Source organism: Penicillium griseofulvum (genome assembly GCF_001561935.1).
Source record: "Penicillium griseofulvum strain PG3 chromosome Unknown contig_14, whole genome shotgun sequence".
Lineage (NCBI taxonomy): Eukaryota > Fungi > Ascomycota > Eurotiomycetes > Eurotiales > Aspergillaceae > Penicillium > Penicillium griseofulvum.
The window spans coordinates 48,165-70,511 of record NW_024467437.1 but is presented as its reverse complement, the minus strand read 5'-3'; the positions used below and the strand labels follow the sequence as shown (position 1 = coordinate 70,511).

General features: G+C 46.8%; 7 protein-coding genes across 7 annotated transcripts; 4 read left to right on the top strand and 3 right to left on the bottom strand.

Moving 5' to 3' along the window:
- Nucleotides 1-167: 167 nt before the first annotated feature.
- On the bottom strand, nucleotides 168-1,152 carry PGRI_093350 (uncharacterized protein; the record flags this gene model as incomplete). The annotated part of the gene is made up of 4 exons (XM_040797048.1): nucleotides 168-453; nucleotides 535-592; nucleotides 648-1,016; nucleotides 1,122-1,152. 4 exons carry the CDS (start codon nucleotides 1,150-1,152, stop codon nucleotides 168-170), a joined length of 744 nt encoding a protein of 247 aa, XP_040649859.1.
- A 2,033-nt stretch (nucleotides 1,153-3,185) lies between these two features.
- On the bottom strand, nucleotides 3,186-4,510 carry PGRI_093340 (S8 family peptidase; the record flags this gene model as incomplete). Its single annotated transcript, XM_040797047.1, has 3 exons — nucleotides 3,186-3,427; nucleotides 3,496-4,141; nucleotides 4,205-4,510. The coding sequence occupies 3 exons, from the start codon at nucleotides 4,508-4,510 to the stop codon at nucleotides 3,186-3,188; spliced, it is 1,194 nt and encodes a 397-aa protein (XP_040649858.1).
- A 2,657-nt stretch (nucleotides 4,511-7,167) lies between these two features.
- On the top strand, nucleotides 7,168-9,156 carry PGRI_093330 (uncharacterized protein; the record flags this gene model as incomplete). Its single annotated transcript, XM_040797046.1, has 3 exons — nucleotides 7,168-8,135; nucleotides 8,191-8,423; nucleotides 8,486-9,156. The coding sequence occupies 3 exons, from the start codon at nucleotides 7,168-7,170 to the stop codon at nucleotides 9,154-9,156; spliced, it is 1,872 nt and encodes a 623-aa protein (XP_040649857.1).
- Nucleotides 9,157-9,218: 62 nt separating this feature from the next.
- Nucleotides 9,219-9,677, bottom strand: PGRI_093320 (uncharacterized protein; the record flags this gene model as incomplete). Its single annotated transcript, XM_040797045.1, has 2 exons — nucleotides 9,219-9,458; nucleotides 9,507-9,677. 2 exons carry the CDS (start codon nucleotides 9,675-9,677, stop codon nucleotides 9,219-9,221), a joined length of 411 nt encoding a protein of 136 aa, XP_040649856.1.
- Nucleotides 9,678-10,437: 760 nt separating this feature from the next.
- On the top strand, nucleotides 10,438-11,301 carry PGRI_093310 (Aminoglycoside phosphotransferase; the record flags this gene model as incomplete). Its single annotated transcript, XM_040797044.1, has 1 exon — nucleotides 10,438-11,301. One exon carries the CDS (start codon nucleotides 10,438-10,440, stop codon nucleotides 11,299-11,301), a length of 864 nt encoding a protein of 287 aa, XP_040649855.1.
- A 4,689-nt stretch (nucleotides 11,302-15,990) lies between these two features.
- PGRI_093300 (uncharacterized protein) lies at nucleotides 15,991-16,613 on the top strand (the record flags this gene model as incomplete). The annotated part of the gene is made up of 2 exons (XM_040797043.1): nucleotides 15,991-16,170; nucleotides 16,218-16,613. The coding sequence occupies 2 exons, from the start codon at nucleotides 15,991-15,993 to the stop codon at nucleotides 16,611-16,613; spliced, it is 576 nt and encodes a 191-aa protein (XP_040649854.1).
- A 2,206-nt stretch (nucleotides 16,614-18,819) lies between these two features.
- PGRI_093290 (fungal specific transcription factor domain-containing protein) lies at nucleotides 18,820-21,455 on the top strand (the record flags this gene model as incomplete). Its single annotated transcript, XM_040797042.1, has 5 exons — nucleotides 18,820-18,834; nucleotides 18,889-18,922; nucleotides 18,994-19,271; nucleotides 19,478-21,159; nucleotides 21,224-21,455. The coding sequence occupies 5 exons, from the start codon at nucleotides 18,820-18,822 to the stop codon at nucleotides 21,453-21,455; spliced, it is 2,241 nt and encodes a 746-aa protein (XP_040649853.1).
- Nucleotides 21,456-22,347: the final 892 nt, after the last annotated feature.

The following is a 22,347-nucleotide window of genomic DNA, read 5'->3' as shown; positions in this document are numbered from 1 at the left end:
ATTGTGTAACCACCTAGCTAAAGAAGAGGGTGTATATAATCCATACCGGTACTCATTAGGGATCGGTATTCTGACTAAAAATGGAATAGGACATAATCAAATGTTGGAATGGGACCCGGGAGAGATGTTGGTTGTAGCTATTGATGCTCAGTTCAAATCAAAGCGACTCATTCATGTGCCGAAAGGACTGCTTTATATCTGATTGACTGAGTGTTGAGCGCCTCGATAGCCTCTTGAACTCCTTCATTAGAAAGTGGGAATCTTTCAATAACAGGTGCCAAATCATTCTCAGCACAGAAATGCAGCATCTCTCTAATATCATGTGAGGAAGCAACAAGAGATCCCTGAATCCGAAGACCATTGTCAATCATAAGCGTCATCGGAATCGACACTGGTGTGAGAGATACTGTTAGAGGGTAAATAGTCCCATGCGTCGCCATGAGCGAGAAAACACTATGGCGAATCAAACATTAGTTGGCAATCAAATTTGAAGTACAAACCTATTTCCGGTTAGTAATGTGTTCCAAGACGTACAATGTGTAGTCGATAGAGACCGAACCACATAGAAGTAGATGGTCAAGAGGTTCCATATCTATGCAACAGGCTTAGCTCGAGTAAGTACTTCAGCCCAAGATGCAGATAATCACCTCGGATTTCGTCAGCACTAGTCACATAGAACTCTTTGGCTCCGAAGCTCATGCAATCTTCTCTTTTAGAGTCTGACCCGCTCAGAGCGATAACATGGTATCCCATGGCAGCTGCCAATTTGATAGCCATATGCCCCAACCCACCAATACCCAGGATTCCAACCCGATGGCCTGGTTTGATTCCGTACTTGGTCAAGACAGTCCAAGCGGTAGCACCCGAGCACATCAACGGAGCAGCCTCGGCTGAGCTCAATTCGTCAGGTATAAGGACGAGAGATTTTGCGTCCCAAACCGCTGCGGATCCTAAACCCCCGCGCTCTATATCGGATTTTCCATAAACCTCCCTCGTTTTGCAGTACTGATTCCAACCTGTCATCAGTTAAAATCGTGAATTTATGACAAATTGGAGGTTTGATTTGTTATTTAATACCTGTTTTGCATTTTTGGCATTCATCGCAAGTCTTTTGCACATACCCCAGTCCAACCCGGTCTCCGACTTTGACATTCTGGGCGTCGGATCCAACGTCTCTCACAATTCCAACACTCTCATGACCCAGAACTTGAGATGAGCGAAGATAAAACTTGTCCGAGCCACAAATACTGCCATGAGTAATTTCGACTAGAGCGTCCCGTGGAGACATTGAACGGATGACTTGGTCACTTTGTATCGCGCCGGTTTGAGATCCCCGGAATACATCAATTGTTTTAGTCATGGTGGAAATGTGTTGTCACGTCGAAAACCAAGTAAGAATTAGTTAGAATAGTTATTCATGTATGGAAATTGACCACAGAATAGAAGAAAGAAATAGTCTTCCAGGATCAATTACATGCTTTTCATCATTCAGTTCTCTCAATATATATACACTTACACTCCCGAATTAAGATTCTATCTTGTGCTACGCAGAACCTCAACTTACACGGCATGAATCTGAGTTATGCACGGGGTTATCTGCACATCTTCGTTGATTTGTACAACATGTAACATGGTCTATGAGGTTTAGGGACCAACTTTCCAACTTGCAAAGTCAGAAAGCAGTGCGCAGCCTGAAGTAGAGATTCTTACTTGATATGAACTGAAATGCATTAACATTATACAGAGGGCAAAAACTTGGAAAATATCACGAAATACCTTTGGTAAACTGATGTTAAAATCAACACCCAAAATAGTGACTCCCCCAAAGTCATTCGTATTTCCCTACATGTTGGTGGGCTGTATTGTTGTACGAAGAGCCTGGAATGTCGAGTATACTCATTTGATTTATAATTGATTTCCTCGCAATCAATGAAAACCACGGGATATATATTTCCATGAATCATAAAAATCTAGTGGCATGCTACATTGCATCAAAAGGAGCGGTGAGCTCGTGCTACGCACATCACCAAGACACAAGAGTCAATATATAGAGTTCCTTAGATGTTAGGGAAGTCATATGAACCAGATATGATCTGTGAATCTATAGCCAAATTGGCCACTGTATTTGTTTTGTTGTAATGTGAGAGCCAACCTTCCAGAGCATTGCAAAAAGATATGCCTGCCCCATCAGTCTGTGTTGTGTGCATGTATTTCATACATCTTGCTGTAAGATTACCTCGAAAGAAAATATTGACTCTTTTAGATGCTGGTGCTGGCGGCCTTGCGACAGCCGCTCGACTAGATCAGTAGGGATGCAAAGTGAAGCCGGCAGAGAAACATGATTTATAGAAGAATGCTCTCTGATATCAAACCATGGATATATATGTGCCTATTTTACTTACAGTGAAGCTCAGCCGACAGTCTAGATCACCTGCTTTGAATGCATATCTGCCGATGATTGAGTGATGCTACCCCGATTTTTATATAAAGCTAATATGTGTGGGTGGTATGAAAATATCGCTATACCTCATTTCCAAATTAAACCTACACCTAATGCACTCCAATAGCTTTTGACCTTTGACGAAATACGGTCGGGTTAAAAAGGACAGGCCAAGGCTCCTTTTGAAAGGATAAATCAAGGATCCCATACTACCTCGGAGCATGTCGATTTTTCCCGGTGAACTTTTATCATCCCATTCTACTTTCTACCTTATACTACCCATCCCTGTCAACTAGATGATCAAGCTTCGTAGTAGTCTTAGTGCAAGCTTGGCACGGTTACATGGTACTGGTCTTCGTATGACCCGAGCGGATATTCCCGCATAGCCAAATATAACGTCCTCTATACCTATAGCGTCTTTATGTATTATAAGCCATCCTATTTAGAAGGCTGCTTTCTAATATAGAAGCATTACAAAGTTCTTTTTCTACTAGGTAGATTCTTTGACTGTGCTAGTGGTGCCTACAAATGCAAGAAGAAGAAAGTTCTGTTCAAACTGTGAATTCCTGATTCTCAGCTACTTATAAATCATCTCCGCAACCAAAAAGGGAAGTATGCGGATCCAAACAATCAAGCGTTTAAGACGCGTAAATATGGCGGGGATTGGGTTTGCCAAAGCTTGCCCAAGAATATATACATAGGCCACTCACGGCGCCAGTAATCATCCGCCAAGCGATAAAGGCATTTATGCGCCGATACCGTTGAAGAGAAGCTTGGGGGTGGTGCCGGAGGGAGCATCGGTGATAGCCTCCTGAGCGAGCTCGACGAGACGGGCGCAGGCCTTGTCAGCCGAGACACCCTCGAGAGCCATGATGTAGGCGGCGGCACCGGCAACGTGGGGAGAGGCCATGGAAGTTCCAGAGAGGGACTTGGAGCCACCACCGGGGTAGGCAGCGGTGATGTCCTCACCAGGAGCGTAGAGGTCAACTATAGTAATACCGTTAGTATATTTTTCTAAAAAGTATGTTTCGCTCTACGGGAAGGGGAGGTCTCACCAATGGAACCGAAGTTGGAGAAGTCAGCGTTGCCGTCGGAGATGGTGGAAGCGGCGACAGTGCAGGCGTTGGGAGCGGAGGCAGGGGAGCTGTTCTTGGCATCCTGGGACTCGTTACCGGCGGCAACAGCGAGGAAGACACCGCCCTTGACGACGTTGGCAGCGGCGTCGTTCATGGCCTGGGAGAAGGATCCACCCAGAGACATGTTCATGACGGCCTTTCCAGTGGCACCGCGGCTCTTAGCGTCGGTGACAGCCCACTCCATACCGGAGATGACACCAGAGTTGGTTCCGGAGCCATCGGAACCGAGGACCTTGACGGCGACGATGGTGGCCTTCTTGGCAACACCGTACTTGGTGCCAACAGCAGTAGAGGCAGTGTGGGTACCGTGGCCGTTGCCATCAGTGTCATCACTGTCAGCAAAGTTCTTGCCCCACTCGGCGCGGCCGCCAAAGTCGGCGTGGTCGATCTCAATACCGGTGTCGACACCGTAGACGACGATGCCCTCTCCGGCAGTGGAGTCGTAGGTGTAATCCTTAGTACCGGCCTTCTTGCTGGAGATGCGAGGGAGACCCCATGAAGGAGCGTTGGCCTGGACAACGTCCTCGGTGGCGTTGACAATCATGTCGGGCTCGATGTACTTGACCTATATTTCCAATGCGGGTTAGTTTGCAACACTTGAATCAAGGTGGATAATGAGATTCCATACAGCAGGGTTGCTGGCAATGTCCTTGACGGTGCGCTCATCGAAGGTAGCGGTGTATCCCTTCATGCCATTGATGTCGAACTTCTTGCCTGGTCCAGAGATGCCACGCTTGCCGTTGGAGAGACGAGCGTGAACGGCAGCAGCCCAGTCACGGTGGGATTGGAAGTCAGCATCGCTAACGTCATCGTTCATGACAACGATGTAGGAGCTAGGAACGACCTCGGCGCCGTGGGAGGCGCTAAGGAGAGTACCGGCGTTGACGACTGCCAGAGTCGCAAGCGAGGTGGAAAGGACCTTGAGGAAACCCATGATTGCTGTTGGAAGAGATAGATGAAGAAGATGCTGATGAGACTCAGGAAGATGCTGATGAGGATTCTGAACTTGGGAGCAACGAGTCCCTTTTATAACATATTCAGCGATGGAGAAGAGGCCATCGCCGGCGGCCTTCCGGGATCAACACCATCTTCATCTTCAGAGCCTGGTGATGAGATCTGCCGGACCTTGACGGAGAATGAGTCGATTGAACGGGCCAAACCATCGCTTTAGGAAATGATCATTCTTCCATTAATTAAGCCGACACAATGCCAATATGCGCCCAGGGAAGTCTAATGCGGAAGGCGTGACTGTGAGATTGTACAACTAACTTTAGATTAATTGGGAGGCTTTGCCCGACGGGAGTCCGATGGATGGTTCAGGGTCCTAACTGTGGAGCGCCAGAAGGCACGTGTTCTATGCCGGTTATACAGTAATTTAGGGCTTGAAGAATATAGTAGTGGCGAAAGATGCGGAGTACCTAGTCCCTTGTAGTTGCAGATCTTTTGTGGGAACAATGCAGTATGCCTCGGAGGGTTTTGGACACTGTAGCTAACTATCATAACAACAACCCTTTTAGGTCTCTGGCCGCACATGTTCTCCATGATGTGTCTCAATGGTAGAAATTGACGCGATGAAATAAGTAGGAGCGGTACGAGCCGTCTGCATGTTGCTGATTCGACCACGCGAGACACGCCCTGAATATCCCAAAATTGTTTGGTTTTGGGTTGTCGGGGATCGACAGTAACACAAGAGCGAAAGAGGGGAAGGTAGTAGAATTCCCATATAACGGGATCAGTATCATGCGCCGGACTCCGGAGATAAGTTCTTGGCTGTCAGAAATGTAGATAGCGGGGAGTATGCATATCACAGTGGAGGTGGGGAAAGGGGGCCCAAGTACCGAGGTCTCAGGGCTGTTGACTCAAAAGATTCTAGACCCTTGTACATCTTTTAAGCTCTTTTACTGTATATACTATTCGATACTATGATCTTCGTTAAGTGAGATATACAAAACTTAAAAGAATATACTAGACCTAGACCTAGAAACTAAGATCTTGTGACAAAGATAAGCTCGGACTAATACACCGAAAGGGTTTCCGCTTTGGTAAAATGATATCTGCACGATTCAAGTAGTATAGACATGTCATGGTAGTGATTCTGCATGATAAGCCACAAAGCCACAATAATACAGACTGAAGATATACTCCGTGCAGATGCCAAGGGTCAGCGAGTGTACAAGGCGATAAGCCACAATAATAAATTTGTATTGAAGATATACTCCGTGCAGATGCCAAGCGTCAAAGCGTTTCAAGTTCAGCTCGTATAGGTCAATGCGGCCTTGGCGCTCGGGTGATTCTCTCCCGCTTCTCAATTTTCTCAGCCCCCTCCGTATCCTTGGCGTATTCATCCTTATCGGTTAAATAACGCCTATATACTATATCAACCTCCCCAAGATACTATCAAGCACATACGACCATAGGGTGTGGAAAACAGGGCTTCCCGTCCGCTCAGCCGTACTTAAGCCACACGCCGGTGAGTTAGTAGTTGGGTGGGTGACCACCAGCGAATCCTCACTGTTGTATGTCGGTGTTCACCCGTTATTTTTTGATTCGTTAGGAAATCCCCTCTTGCCGCCCTACTCTTCAGTCCATTCAGCCCATTCACCTGAATGCCCTGAACACCACTATTCTACACCTGAATATCCTGCACGTCCCTGAACCGCTGACGTGTCCTTCCCCTCCCGTACTGATTTTTTTCTCACAGCCGTGTTGTTTTGATCACAACTCTCTGGTACTAATTTCTACCGGTTGACTCATGTCCTCCTAGAATTCAAATGACAGTAGGAGAGGAAAAGAAGGAGGGCCGCCTAGGAGAATCAAATTTGATATTGAATATAAATTCGCTGGAGGTCACCCACCCCACTACTAACTCACCGGCGAGGGGCTTATACGCAGTCAATAGTCGGGTGGGTGTCGCCAGGGTGAGAAATGGGTGAGCGCCGCTTTACAGTCGCGCGACCAGGGGTGAGAAGGGTGAGTATGCTATAGACAGGGTGAGAATCAGGGGTGAGATTAGGGTGAGATTCACCCCATGTCGCAGGACAGGCGCACTGACCCCCTCAGGTGACGAGAGCCTTGATATGATTGGGTTACAGGTTGACTCTGGAACACGTAGTCCCTTGGCATCTGCACACAGCCCCAAAAGAGAGATGTCTTCAGTTCAATTCGTTTTTGTGGCTTTGTCGCCCTGTAGACTCGCTACAGCCCTTCTGATTTGCCCATGCTTGTACATAAATCCCAATGCAAATAGTACATATCAACCAAACTAACCCTACTTATCAAACACTCACTCTTGTAGACCTCATCTTTGTCGTCACAATATCTGTTCTTAGGTACCTCTCTTGGTGTATATTGTTCTAAGAAGAGACAGCTTTAGCTAATGTACTTTTTTTCCAGCATTTCTAGCCTGCTTCTGCAAGCACCCTTTGTACAACACGTGCACCTGCGCTAAACATTTGTCCCCTGCTTAGTCCTCAAGCCTGGGCCTCCTCGAAACGGCATCATGCAGGCAAGGCCCGTGCAAATAACAGCTAGTCTGTGGTCCTCCACTTTCTCCCTTTTGGACTATTCTCTCATGCCTAAATTTTTGCCAAGATGATCATAAACAACCTCAAGCTACTTGATACTGAGTTCAATGGACTACTCACTCAACTTGATCGTGTTCTTGACAAAATTGAGACAGAACTTTCTGTTGAGGACCGCATGGTATACTTCAAGCGTTTGTGTCCGCCTGCGATGTCCACACTTCACAGACTATTCAGCATCAGACGTCAAATAGAACAAAAAGAGGCAGCCAACGGTGCGTCTCAAGACAACGAATATTCTACTCAGAGCAGCATCGAGAACCACTTGCTATTTATTTCAGACCATGCATCACCACCTGACCCTACCAGCAAAAGGCAGCAATGCGAAGGTTGTGGTGGCCTATCTACCAAGAGCAAGGAAGCTAGCACGAGCAACGACGAATCCAGCAATAACGACGACCAATCCTGCAACGACGATGACGTATCCAGTAATAACGATGACGTATCTAGCAATAACGATGTCGAATCTATCAATAGTGACAAGTCTAAAAAAGCTCAAAGAAACTCCCATCATCGTGACCTGGACAACACAAATTTTACAAATCGCCGAGTGTCAATATCGCCTAGGCTTCAGGAAGTTTTCTCGCAGTGCATGAGAGATCCGCGGGATATTTACAGTAAAATTCGCCGGAATTCTACTCAAACGGCCGGTGGGTTGCCGTCGGCATTCCTCGAGATTTATGAAAGAGGAGAATATGCCGAGCTGTTTGCACTGTACCGTCGATTCGAACTGCGTAACTTTTACCTCCTGGCAGTTGATCTGGACTACCACACAGGAGAAAGATGGTGCAGGAACGCGTCTTCCGATCTCGCCACACAGATAAAAAGCCAGAGACCGTCACTAGGATTGGGCCAAGATGAACTCAAGGAGTACCTGAATAAGTTCGTTAGGCTTGGCCGGAAGTATGATAGATGGGCGACGGAATTAGGTGGTCCAGGTTATTTGCTTGCGATGCCTTTGGACATCACGGAGAGAGAGTGAGCTGGCCTTAGATCCGAACGCTTTGATCAAGAATCGCTGATATAGGCCTAGGTATACGGACAGGCATTTTACAAAATGCATTCCCCCTGCGATCAGCAAATTTCGTGAAGATGGTATTGATGAGATTGTGACGGAAAATGGGTTTGACCAATTGGGCGATTTCATCTCCAATGATCTGTGGACTCAGTTTCGGCCGCCACAAAATTCTCTTAGGCGACGTCTAACCACATCCGCGAAAAGAAGTAAAAAAAAGAGAGAAAGAAGCCAGATCCAAATCGAAGACGGTAAGTAAATGAATGGTTTCCAGAGACGGCATGGAAAATGTTGACCCCATTTTGCAAAGTAGATGAAAGTGAAGCCAATAGGCAGAATTCGAGCAAGGCCCGCAGACTCGAATATCGGAGGTCTTTTGAGGATTTGCAGTGTTCAACCCTGGAAGTTACACCACAAGCAGTCGAAGAGAGTGACTCTCTGTTTTTCGGCATCCCGGTCAATACCCCAAAAGATCAATCAGCACTAATGTCATTCTCAAGTCATTCCGACGCGCTAGATCTGATGGCATCGATTGATCCTGAGGCACGCGCAGACTTCCCGGACGCGCTGGATCTGATGGCATCGATCGATCCCGAGGCACGCGCAGACTTCCCGGACGCGCTGGATCTGATGGCATCGATCGATCCCGAGGCACGCGCAGACTTCCCGGACGCGCTGGATCTGATGGCATCGATCGACCCTGAGGCATGCGCAGACTTCCCGGACGCGCTGGATCTGATAGCATCGATTGACCCCGAGGCATTCGCAGACTTCCCGGACGCGCTGGATCTGATGGCATCGATCGATCCCGAGGCACGCGCAGACTTCCCGGACATGCTTGATATGATGCCACCGATAAGTTGTGCAGCAAGCTTGGACTTAGCACTCACAGATATACCCGACACTTCGAGGTTTATGGCGCAAGATGAGGGCGACTATCACAGAAATGATGGATATTTTACTGGCGGGCTTATATATACATAATAGTTTGCATTCAATCTGACCCGTGTGAAGAATACCTTCAATGCCCAATGATCAGGTAGCATCTAGTTTTCACCTGGGTCCGGTAATAGAACGATGAGAAAGTCCAACTTCGTATTCAGGACGAAAGGACTAGTATAGTGGATGAAATCACCTGGGGTGAGCGATTCGCCTGCCACTTGCAGCTCGCTCGATGGTGCGTCTTTTTCTGAACCGATAGTGAGGGGAAAGAAGAACGACCGGTGTTTAGGAGTTACGTTGATTGCAGCTTTCCCGGTTATACGATACATTGTATAACCATGGCCCTGCCAAAAATTAGCTACTGAGCAGCATAACCTGGTAGATCCTCTCACCTTAATACGATATCCCAGTTCATCTAGCAGTGGACGCAGTTTCACATGGCGATCGCTGTCCACGCATCGGAAGGTGTTTTTCTCCTCCTCCTCCATTTCGGCCGTTTGGAGCCAAGAAGCCAATTCCTTCAACTTAGAGAGCGCCGAAGGGCTTATTGAGGACCGCGCCATGGCGTTGGGGAATGTCGAGGACTGGACAGACAAGATACGTGAGCAAAACTGATTGTGAGATCAACTGCTTCCAACAAAAGTTAGAAGAAATGATAGCTTGAAGAGAGAATGCTATTTCCTGACGTAGTATGTTGAAAAGTTCAGTCTGGTGCGGGGCCAGCGGGTTGATTAAATCAACGCAGCGGGGCAGAGAACCTTCTGCGAGAGCAGATGCGGTTGATGCCCGATTCAAATTAGGCGTTGGATAATTAAAAGACCGAAGTCACATGACTACCCCAAGCTCGATTGCTGAGTCGCCCGCGAGTTCTAGTCACCTGACAATCCAAGTAGCTGACTCAATGTTCCCCCAATTCTATGCAGAAGATGCGGACACGCCAATTCACCATGTTTGCGTAATTGCTTCACTGCTACTCCTTTCACCAAGGGACCTTGACTTCTGAATCCACTGTCACGTTGAAATAATGTAAAGTCTGTTGTATGAAAGGGCTTTTTTATGGCTAAACTATATACAATGCTGACAGCCTTAGTGATATATTCATTATCATGTGATCTACCATACACCGCCCCATTATTTATGCTGGCATTCTAGAACTGACGCTGCCAATACTCTTCCACCTGAGCATTCCTTATTACCTCTTCGAACTGGCTTGGTCACTGCAATAATCTGTCTATGCTCACAATGAAACTTTGGTTAATATTTCGCTGTCTCATGCCTGATTTTACATGGCCAGACAACGTCCGACCAATCTCTAATGACCGAATGCCATCAACTCCTCGGCCAACGCACCCACGACTGCTACAATTTTGGGGTTTTCTCCACAAATATCTCAGACGATTTTCTCGGTCGTATTGCAACTGGGTCGGAGTCTCTTACGATAATCAGATTGCTCAGCTTCCGTTCGGATTGATTTTGAAATGGTCCGATGGTACTCGGATCGAGGAAGTTTTATCTATGCAGGTTGCACGAAGTGCAGGTCTCCCAGTTCCAAGGGTGATTTGCTATGGTGAGCACCCTGATACACCCCATGCACCGGTCTCGATTCTTATGACTCGCGTGCCCGGTGAAGAATTGGGCCGAGCCTACGAAGCACTCAGCGACGAGGACCGAAACTCAGTTCTAGAAGAGCTCAAAGGCTATCTGAAGATCATACGAGGGTGGCCGAGCCCATGGGACGGGCAGAGGATTTGTTCTCTTCAAGGTACTTCAATAAGGAGTGTCCGCCTTCCTGGTCATTTTGCCGGTCCATTTGAGTCAGAGGAAGACTTTAATGAGTATCTCATACGGCCCGCTTGGTCAGATGGCTTCTCATCAGATACGGAATACAAAGATGCACTGAATCGCGCCAAAATGATGGGAAGCTTGCGCCATCGTATTGTGTTTACCCACGGAGATCTAAAGCATCATAACATTCTGGTGCAAGGAGGCAAGATCACCGGCTTTTTGGATTGGGAATCGGCAGGTTGGTACCCTGAATATTGGGACTTCACTACTGCATTGAGGTTCACGCAGGAAGACTTTTGGTGGTACAACTTTGTGATGAAACTCGGTGGCGAATCATATCTAGCAGAGCTGGATTCTGAAAACGCATTGACTTCTCTGACAGGTGCTTCCTATTATTGGTGAATATTATTCTTACAGGCCTCTTTGTTAGTGGTTGTTTCCCTTAATTTGTTTCAATCAGTGTCCACCGATCAAATTTCAACTACAATACGCGAGATCAAGAGTATATCTTAGAGGCAGTAGACGTATATTATTGTAATATAGAGCCGTTATATAGCTTCCACCGTAGAATTTGTGGTATTTCTTGTAATCCCGCTTCACTTGGGCTTATCGAAAGGCATGCTCGCCCGTCTACTAGCTGCGCTGGTATTTAGCAAATTGCAATTCCAATGGATTTCAGGCGACTTAACACACCTTGATCTTTGAAAAGGGCCTTTACAATCCGCACAAAGATGAAGTTGCCAATGGCCGCGGCTGGACATTGTTTGCGGCAGTCATAGCGTTTGCATTTCCCCAATTCTTGACCTCGGTCTCCAGCGATCCCAGATTGCTGCATTTCAAAATCACCTGTCCATTGATGCTCTTTTGCAGAAGAGCGAGGACCCAAAATAGCCAAACACGGCAAGTGATGCCTGGAACATTTAACTGATTATCGTATGTCCTCATAGTCCGATCCAAGTGACCTTCATATCCCACAGGGACATCAGCAATTCTGATAAGTCCGACAAGAAGAAAGGATTTGAAGACGCCGGCTGTAGGTCCATGACCAGGCATCCAGCCACTACCTTGCTGCGTAATGTGGTATTTTGTGCCGCCAGTGTCGGGATGACGATGGAAGTAGAGGCCCCAGTGGAAATCGTTCTGAACTGGTGGATGATTCCGAATAAAAAGGATGATATAGAGTCCATTGACTTTGAGATTTGTCAATGACATGATCGATTGCGATTTAAAATCACAACTTGGCGAAGTATTTGTATATTCGTGGCGATTGACGGTATGCACTTCTGCTGGCGATATCATCCAATTTATAGTTTCATTCTGCGCCCTGAGTAGTATCGTTAAATGGTCAGGTGCGCGCCAGTACAGTCAACGTTGCATACTTGTTGAGGTGTGCAGCCTTCTCAGCCAAAGCTGCTGTAGAAGACGCCGTGCACTAGCAGTTGCCATTGCTTGGCGTGCGTTTGCAACATAGGTGAAGCTTCCGTACGTAGGTTGCCACGGCGAGATGCGCTGACCTGAGCGCTTAATTATTGGATGACAGACTGATTATTAGCTTAGGTTTTTTATATAATCGGAGATTGATGGCCAATCACATAGCATTCAACACGATCACTTAAGACGCCCAGACCCCGGAAGGCAGGTCCATGGATATCCGACGCATTTGTGAAACAAGTAAATCGTGCACACAGTTATTGATAAAATTTGTAATTGTTGCTGCTTAATTAACTACTTCGGGAAAGCATTTCGTAACGGAGAGAACTGCCCACAATTTCGGTCCTATTGGCCACATGTGAGCGGTATAGTCCAGTCATTCTGCACTAGCCGGCTGCATGTAAAGTCAGTTTTATTCCTTGTTATTTTGAAAAAGCCCCTCAAACAAAAAAATTATCACAACTTCCTACTAGTGCTTGCTGGAGGCAAGATTACTATTCGAATAGGTCCACAAAATATACCAGCACGGTAATTGTTCTAAATCTTCCACTGTCCAGCCAATGCACCTAGCACCCGGTTTCAAGCTACCTCCGTGTTTTACAGCGCTTTGGGTGCTATTCAAGGTCTGTTTAAACATATACTCCAACATGTATTTCTTGTTATGCGTATGTGAGAGCTGCGTTAAGTGTGTTTTCTTGGCTCCTTCGCCCGATTAACAGTCCCTGTCGAAGAGGTGCGTTAATGGGCCCTTCGCACGGTTAACGACCCCTGCCCGTCCATGCATGGCGGTGTTTGTAAGCAAAGCCAGAGAGACGTGTCAAGTGTGTGGCCTTGGCAGCATAGCGTCATCTTGTGGAAATTTTGGATGACGAAAGAGCAATTTGATAAAAGCTCAGCTAGAAAGGATTTCACGATCCCTGCTAGCCGAACGACGGGAACTTCCTGGATACCATGAGCGTCAAGCAAGTCTTCCATACAGTTTTTGATGAGGGATCTTCGTTTATCTCACCATTTAGTGGAGCAAGAGAATCAAACGATCAGTCGAAACGGGGGAATAGCATAGCAAACCTCTCTGATGAGTTTATACGGATTGTTTCCATTAGTCAGTTAACTGCAGCGGAGGTTAATTACTATCTGATGGGTTTTAGAGGCAACCCTGAGAAGGCGGTTTCGAATGCCCTTGACTGGGTGAGAGACAAAAGGGAGATTGCTACGCCCGCTACAGTTGTGATGACCAGAAAGACAGTATAATATTTTAGATTATTTCCTTAGTCGTTGAAAAAGTATCCCACTTAATCCCAAAACAGTATAGCTATTATGCCATGGTATTACGATCGTATTCGTCTCGTGTTTACGAAGGCCGCAGATTTGATTTTCTAGCACTACTTGATGTTCCCACAGCAGTGCTATGACTTCGTAATATCCTCTAGTTTCACGAAACAAAAACGTCTATCGCACACAGCGTAGACATCGCCCAACACACGGAGAGAACCACGCCCGCCCCGCCTCGCGCAGGTTCAATTAGAGATCCGAGAATTATGGTTGGCAGTAATCTATTATAGCGTCTTCGGATTTGGATTCCTCAAAGAGCGTAGAGTGTTCCCTATAATACACGGCATATATTCAGCATCTATCACGGGGCTCGAACTTTGTATATAGAGTTACCAACTCTTATATCCCGTGAACTCACTCTATCAACAGTGATTCAAGATCACATTATCTCGCAAGGCATAACTCTTTTCTACAAAACAGAAAGCAAACTTCTTCATGGGCCAGTCCAGCCCCATCACATTTGGCACGCCAGATCTCGACGCCACTCTTATCAAGGAGCCGCAATATGTGCTATCCCCGGGTTTCTATCCACCGAAATTTACGCCTCCATTTCCAAATATCAACCCCGCGTGGACAATTTGCCATTCTGATGACACACAAGGTTTGTTTGATGTACCAAATAGGGTCCAGCTCTAGCTAACCAACCATTGCAGTGCCGATTGTGATCATTACAAAATGGGGCGCAAGATATTTTGCTATCCCATGTACCCAAGAACTTTCAAATAATTGTCAACAATTATTTCCTAACTGGGGCCCAATGTTTTCAATCGCTCAGACCTATACTGGAATGATGAAGACATCATCAGACTCGACTCTCCATGGGCCGGCAGGAAAGACTGTGTTGCAATTTCTAGATTGGGATATACAGTGTGCTGACGACATCGACGCATACCCAGCAAAGCTAGCCAAACGACTTCAGACGGATGTGTTTGTTCGGATAGATGGAAGGCAGATAGAACATGCCTATAGATGTGATCTACCTTTGAAATTAGGCACACTGGTGACTCTTGGGCAGGGGTACAATTTCTGGTTCATTGAGGTTTCATGGCGAGATTTCACCACTCCCGGAGTTAGATTTGGAGATATCGCAGATTTACTAGCATGCTTCAGTCTATAAGCGGAAACTTTCCCCGTCTCCATTTGTTAGAGCCAGCTTATTTCTATTATTTCCGCTTCCATCTTTACAGTGGAGATATGTTGGATGCCTAGGGCATCACCATGTGACAGAACCTTGGTGCTCTATGTTTGATAGCTCTATCTCCTTTCCTCTCTTTCTCTCTCTTTCCTTCGCTCTATCTTCTCTCTCGGTGTGACGCAATACATACAGTGTTTTAATTCTCCATCTGTATCCGGTATCGCGCCTTTATCAAGATATCATAAGCTCGCTAGTCATCAAGATTACATGGAGGGATAGTAGGGCGATTCGAGGGAAATATGTTGGCAGTTCTGATTCCCCAATAGTGACTGCCTTTTCCTGCTTATGAATTAATCAAAAATCTTCCACTCCCAAAGTTCCTTTGAAAGCATGCCTCTTCTCGTGTGTAATCAAAAACCAGCTAGCCACAAGATATAATTGCGTCCTGGTTCCCCTCGCAATTTCTTTGCAATCACAGAATATGTATCTTGTTCAAAATATCCACTATTCGATACAGCAATACGTATAAATTAACTAAGTATTACCGCTTAGTCTTCTCGAAGTTTAGTCCAGTGGCTCGGCAGGAAATGTTGAAAGCGCTAGAGCGGCCAACGTTTAGTGAGAGTAAGAAGTAATCTGTAAAACCTAAGAAGCAATCTGCAAGACTTTAAAAGCTAGGTGAGACCCTCGATAATTATAAGAAGGACTAAGCGCGATTAATTTTGATATAGAAGAAGACGACGTATCTAAGCTTGTCAAGAGCTTGCGTCTAGAGCCCTCGGCATATTTTGGCCGTGTAAAGAAAGTTGAAGGCTTGACACAGCATGAATTAAGCCTAATTGAAGACATGTTATCCACCAGGAAAATGGAAAAACAGTATGAGAACGGGGAACTCGGTACGATGCCCCGGTTGCGTTCGTAACTATTCATTAACCGTGATGATAGATTCAAACAACTTTGTCTAGTATAGTATATCTTTTTTGGGAAATTCTGGCAATATTTCGGATTCGAACATGCCAAATATATAAAGCTCTGTGCCTCGCTGTCTTGCTATTTTATCCCTCTTCCTTCTATTTTAATTGCGACTACTCTCGATCAAGCTAGACTGGACTGCATGACCCTGGTACAGGAACGCAAAGATGACAACAGCGCAGATCAGATTGCCCGGTTACCGTGAGCAACATCCATCGGAAATGGAGTCCACTGGCTTTGTCGTGTTATCGGCTTCCTCTGACGGGGCCGATATAAAACTTGAGGTGAAGCGGTTTCTACATTTGAAACCAAAAAGAGAACAAGGTCCTTTTGTTTATGGGAGAGGAGATGCAGACACATGTGGGCAGTTTTTGCGATGCGGGACCGAGGAAAGCGACGCAGTGGGTAGGATAAAGCATTTTATTGAACCATTACTGACAAATCATAGTTCGCTGGAAAGATCAAGGAGGCTATAGGCGAAGTTGACTTTCTCATTCGTCAAGGTCCTGTTATCGTTCTCTCCTCCGAAAACCACTCCACATGGGGCACTAGGCTTGCCCACCCATCTCGTAATGCGGTGTCTATCTTTCGAGATCTTTCGGATACAGACGAAACCAGGGTGACGTTCATGCTCTACCCTCCCGATTTACCGAAAGAGGAAATACGGGAGACCCGACCCGTTATGCGGAAGCTGCAGCGAAACGAAATCCTTTTTGTGAACGGATTGGTGAGAATGGAATTAGAAGTCCCTGCGGAGGGCTCTTTTGTCTGGCAAGGAAATAGTGGCGAACCAATGGGGCGTGACATGCTCGGGCCAGAAGTCTTCGAGTTCATGGCGCTTTAGGCATTTCGTGCCCGCCCTAGGGCATCGGAGGTATTGATTAGACGCGGGGCCTAGAGAACTGCGTTAGTCGAGAGAAATAGGAAAAGATTTGAGTTACTACCAATGCTTGATACTTGGACTTTAAAGGCAGAAGTCGTTGCGCGTTAACAAGAATGTTGACATGGCTGGCCCTCAGAAGTTGCATGGCTTTGGCTTCTTCGATAAGGGATAATCGGCGAAAAGTAGGCAAGATCGGGGCTAACAGAATTGCAATTCCCTCACCGAACTCAATCTCAAACCTCCTAAGCTTTCGCCCCTGTTGAAGGGCACTACAAGCATTGTGATCGTTCGACTGCCCTAGGTGGCGAAGGAAAGACGGCATCGACCAGACACCGCGGACCTGACTTCCAGGGTGTGCACGGACTAGTCCTTGCGTCCGTAGCCACTTTTCCTCTTCCAAGGCTAGAGAAGACCATTGAAAGATGGTTTGTAGGCGTAGGATCCATAAACGTGTATTCGTGCCTTGTGAAATAAAATCCACCAAACTTGGAAATTCACTGGTTGTGCTAGCTTCCGCAATTGCCGGGGAGAGGTCGACCTCTAAAAGCCTTAAAAAATGTCCCATCTGAGTGGATAGGTCATGAAGCAGACCCTCCGCAGTAACTGGTGGATTGCGGCGAGCTGGCATTGTCGATGTGTGAAGTGGGAGTCGCTCAGGTGGTTTAAGACCACTTTGTCGCTGACTCAGAAACCTGGAAGGTGACCAAATGGGTATAGCATAGAATGCATCCCGGCGAACTTGGTTTCTTGAAATTCAGGCCCGCCCAGACACTGTGACAGTAGATGCATGCCCCTTAAATGGGTATCTTTGCGATCATGGGTCCAATATATAAACAATACGTCTTGCTAGGGAACTTCAGATCCAAATACCACCCATCAACTATGGCAAACATATCTGCGCACCGTTTTATGCCAAGGCTCAATATATTCACACTGCTAATGGTGTGTTTCGGGGCCGCGAAGGTATAGAGAAACTCTCCTTGGCGGGTACGACCAAATCGACTGACTATTTAGGCCGACACTGAAGATTACCCAACAGAACTACCGGATTCCCCAAGAATTGAGACCCAGCCGGGCAACGTTTACTATCCGAGCACACAAGAGCAGTTAAGCGGGCCGTCAGGCATATGCCTTCATCGTGGTGGAGTGTCTGTTCAAGGAGAAAACCCGAAGCGCAAGGGAGCTCTTGACGCTTTGCCAAATGACGACACAGGCTATTCAGTGATACCGGGGGGAGAAGTAACCAAAGTTTTAGCTATCGAGTATTACGAGAACCCTGCTTTGGCCACTGCAAAACTACATGTTCTTTTTGAATCTAGAGGGAAGAAAACAAAGGGATGGTTTGAATATGAGGAAATTCGAAGGCTACCTGGTACAAAGAAAGCGCTGGCAGCATTTGGGCCAACGTGGATATAGGGAAGACATATTGCACAGGGTATTTGGGACCAATACAGAGTAAATGGATGTCGTCTTAATTCAATCTTCGCTATTCAAGATAAAATATTATGTTAACGAGATTGTACATCATATGATATCTCATATAGAATGCCCTTGAGAGATTAAATAAATAAATTAGGTGTTAGTATCTGGGTACCGAATAATGGCTATGTAGGGTATGCATTCTAAGCTATACTGTTTTAGGGTTTGCAACCGAGCCCCAGGTCATAATTAATCATCCCGTGTAATAGCGAGGATGCAAGGGTATAAACGGCAACCTGTATTTCAAACCCTTCGGCCGTTCGATTCTCAATGATTGGTATGGCTATGGAGGATATTATCTTCTACCTAACTACTAGAACAATCAGGAATTCGGTGGCAGAACTGCGCCAAGTTAGAAATACAACACACGTCACATAGCATCACCAAAGATAAAAGCAAGAGCATGCCGATCATTATGGTCCGAGGACGTAAGAAGGATCAGAATATAGGGAGGCGGTAGCACGGAAGCAGGCCACTGGCTAAACTAACCGACATAGTGGATGGAGACATTCAAGGTCTGGTGTAGGGTATGCATTCCGAGCTATTCCGTTTTGGGATTATATGGACTTGCGAAATTTGAAAGAAGACTTGGGCGTAATTGGCGGAGCCCGTTCTCTTCTATAAGACGCCGGTCGCCACCTCAGCAAAAGTAGTGTCTGCCGGACACCGAGACTTTCAACTACCAAAGATGGAACCGCTCCAAGTCAGTGTATCCTCTCCCTTCACCTACTAGTATGTTCCTAAACTCGTCACGTAGGATACCAACGCTGAGTCTGTCAATTCCGAGGACCGTATGCTATTTCTCTTGCAGCCTCGGCTCTTAACCTTGTCTCGCTTGATCGGATGCTGACTGTTCCCCTAGGAAGGCACTATACGCACGCGGATCCGGACCCAGCAAACGGCTACTCCGACAAATTTCTACGGACAGTTTCACACCCGCTAAGAGGAAACTCTAACATGTACCCCGATACGTCTGTGCATTCACTGCCAAGTCTGGTTCGCCCTGATCCAAATTCCCACCAGCAACTAGTAAAGGACTCATCTGATTACCGCGGTAATACGGGTGCGACCCTGGATCAGTACAGCAGTGCTAGGCATACATTTCCTTCACATCAGCATACGCCACGCAGAGCTACAATTGTATGTTGAGATTAGAGAAAACAGATTGCTATGGGTATTTTGGACTAATATAAGCTGCATAGCCTTGTGGATCGTGCCGAGTTAGCAAGAGAAAATGTGATGAGGGACGCCCGACTTGTGATCACTGTCAATACTACAATGTTCCCTGTGTCTACAGAATGCCCCAAAAAAAGTCGGATACGCAGCTGAACCTTATGCTACAACAGATCAATAAGCTGGATAAGCATGTTGAGAAAAAATGCGAAATTTTGATGGACCAAATTAGCAATCTGGGTAATGTTGACCCAAACCTAGCTCCGACTGGCTCGGAATTCAGCCAAAATAGGGTTGAAGGTCAGGAGGATGAGGGAGAGCTCTCTATTCCATTGAAGCACACTACCGCAGCTCACAAGCTACTGGGGTGGCCGGCAGTCAATGAGCTGCTACACCCTCTGCTATATAGCGAGGATTATGTCATGCAGTTCGAAGAAAGTCGCGGGCTGATCAGCATATTCGGCCAAGGCGAGTTCTCATACTCTGCTGACGATCGTCAAGTACCCACGGGAAACATCTCCAATGGCCCTAAAACAACCAGTCCACAGGGTGCTGGCGCAGCATCGAATGATGATGTTGACATCGACGAATTTGGCAACTTGAAGCTGGATGCTACGACCGCTATGCGCTACTACAATAGCTACCGCAGGCATATGTTTAAGCTTCACCCGTTTCTTAGGGAGGGTGAACTCGACACCATGGTCCGTAGCTTCATCCTGTGTTATGCGAGGTCAGTTTCGAATGACACGCAACCATCTTGCGATGGTCTGCCACCCGTTCAAAGCACGCCGTTAAACAAAAGCCTGCGCATACATGGCGAGCTTACGGAGACCAATGCCAACCCGCCGCGGCCACGAGTCGGTAAAAACATTGACAACGCCTTGGTCATGCTTTGCCTCGCCCTTGGGGCTATTTGCGAAACTCGTGTGCCGCTTTCTGGGCCTATTTTCCCTGGCCAGACCCTCTATGGATACGCAACCATAATACTAGGTCATCTACAGGGTGGAAACGATCTAGAACATATTCATGCCGCGTTGCTTGCTGGCCTTTATATGGGTCAATTGGCCCATCCTTTCCAGAGCCACAGTTGGATTTCTCAGGCCTGCAGAGCCTGCCAGGTGCTTGTGAGAACTAAGCGATATGAGCAGCTTGAGGAGGGGCTTACGCGGGACCTGCACAACTTCGCATACTGGACTTGTTTACAATTAGAGAGCGATCTTCTCGCAGAGTTGGACATTCCACCGAGCGGTATCTCCCTCCTCGAGGGTCGGATCTCGATTCCGAAAGGCAAATGGTCAATCATTCAACCAAACGATCACATCAATACTATGGTAATGATGTATTATTCTGCTCAAATTCACCTACGCAAATTGCTAAACCGAGTTCATACATGTCTATACAAATCCAAAACGCAAGGCCAGACAAACTGGTCCTCTACCCTTCAAGAGGCGTTGAGTCTAAATCTCGACCGCTGGCGCCAAAGCCTACCACAAAGTATGCAGTGGGACGATGCCGACCCGCCAGCAAACGAAATCAACGCTGCTCGTATGCGTGCCAAGTATTACGGTGCTCGGTATATTATCCACCGACCTCTTCTCTATCATGCACTGCACTACGGCAACACAGGTGTACGCACTGGTCCACTCGGCCAACTTTTATTTGACTCACCCAGTGACAATGGCTCTATACCGGCGGCAGGGTGGCAGCCTCCAAAAGTCAGTTTGAATAATATACCGAGAAAGCTGAGAGCTGCCTGTGATATCTGCATCAAATCTGCTATCAAGAGTACGGAGGCCTTTGACGGTTTGGGTGGAGATCGGTTAGTGGTTACCAACATCTTCGGCACTGCCCATGCGTAAGGAATCCCCTGACACCTGTATCACATATATAGAGATAGTACTAACATTATTTCTTTGCAGTCAATTCGGCAATATGCTCGTCCTAGCTGCGACTTATAAGTCGAGTCTGAACGAGCTCGTCGAGAAAGGAAAACTCGACCGTCTTCTCAAACGCACAATAGGCTTCCTCGCCCAAAGCAAAGACATATCCCCCACCCTCCGCGCCGACGGTCATATTCTCACTGAACTCTACCGGAATATCTTCGGTCGTCTTCCTGACATCGGGCAAGCTACTAGCGTGCGCGTCTCTTAAACGTAGATCCTCAGGTTCCGGGATATGGGCGGGGAGAACTGTAGAGCTAGCTGTCTCTGAGAGTGCTGAGTTAAGGGAACTGGGTATGAATTGGGCATGTGGTGAATTGGGCATGTGGTGAATTGGGCATGTGGTGGATTGGGCATGTGATGAATGGTATCAGGGACATCGTTATCACTGCGGAACGTATTCCGTCGTGCTTTCTTCTATTCAGTCGCGTCGTGCGTTGACACATCTCGAGCTCCGAGGTAGTATTTAGAGAAGGGTGGAACCTTGGGAAAAAAATAGATTCAGCTCAGCAGCTAAGTTTCGAAAGCTCTTTGTCAGCGGGTCAATACTGAATATCCAGGTGCACGTAATGGGTCGCCGGGAAGGAAAACAATTTCTATAGCGAAATGGGAAAAAATGGTCTAAAAAGACCCACTAAGTTTGACCCTCACGGCTAATCAGGAAGGAAATAGATTACTGATTTATGTTGCAGGTATCAAAGTGATAAGGTATTCTCTCGGGGTCCCATACGTCTTATCTGTAATACGCTCTTATTTCGAGCCATATAGGTCTACGCATGTCCTAAGAGGGGGGTTTTTATCGTGTCGATGGGAATAACCTTAGTTTACTGGATACCTGTCAACACACCTGGAGCTCCCACAAGCGACGCGGTTCTGGAGCGGAACTTGCCCGAAGGGAACATAATCCTCATGCGAACCGCCTCATACCCTGCCGTCGATAAATGAGACCATATGAAAGGATATGTAGACAATAGATAAACGGAACATTAATTGATTTGTCCCCAATGTGATAACCTCAAAAGGTTTCAGATACCGAGTTGCGTTCTATATACATGCGGGCCAACAGAAGATTTTAGCATCTCGTAGTTCCTTCCCTTTGATCC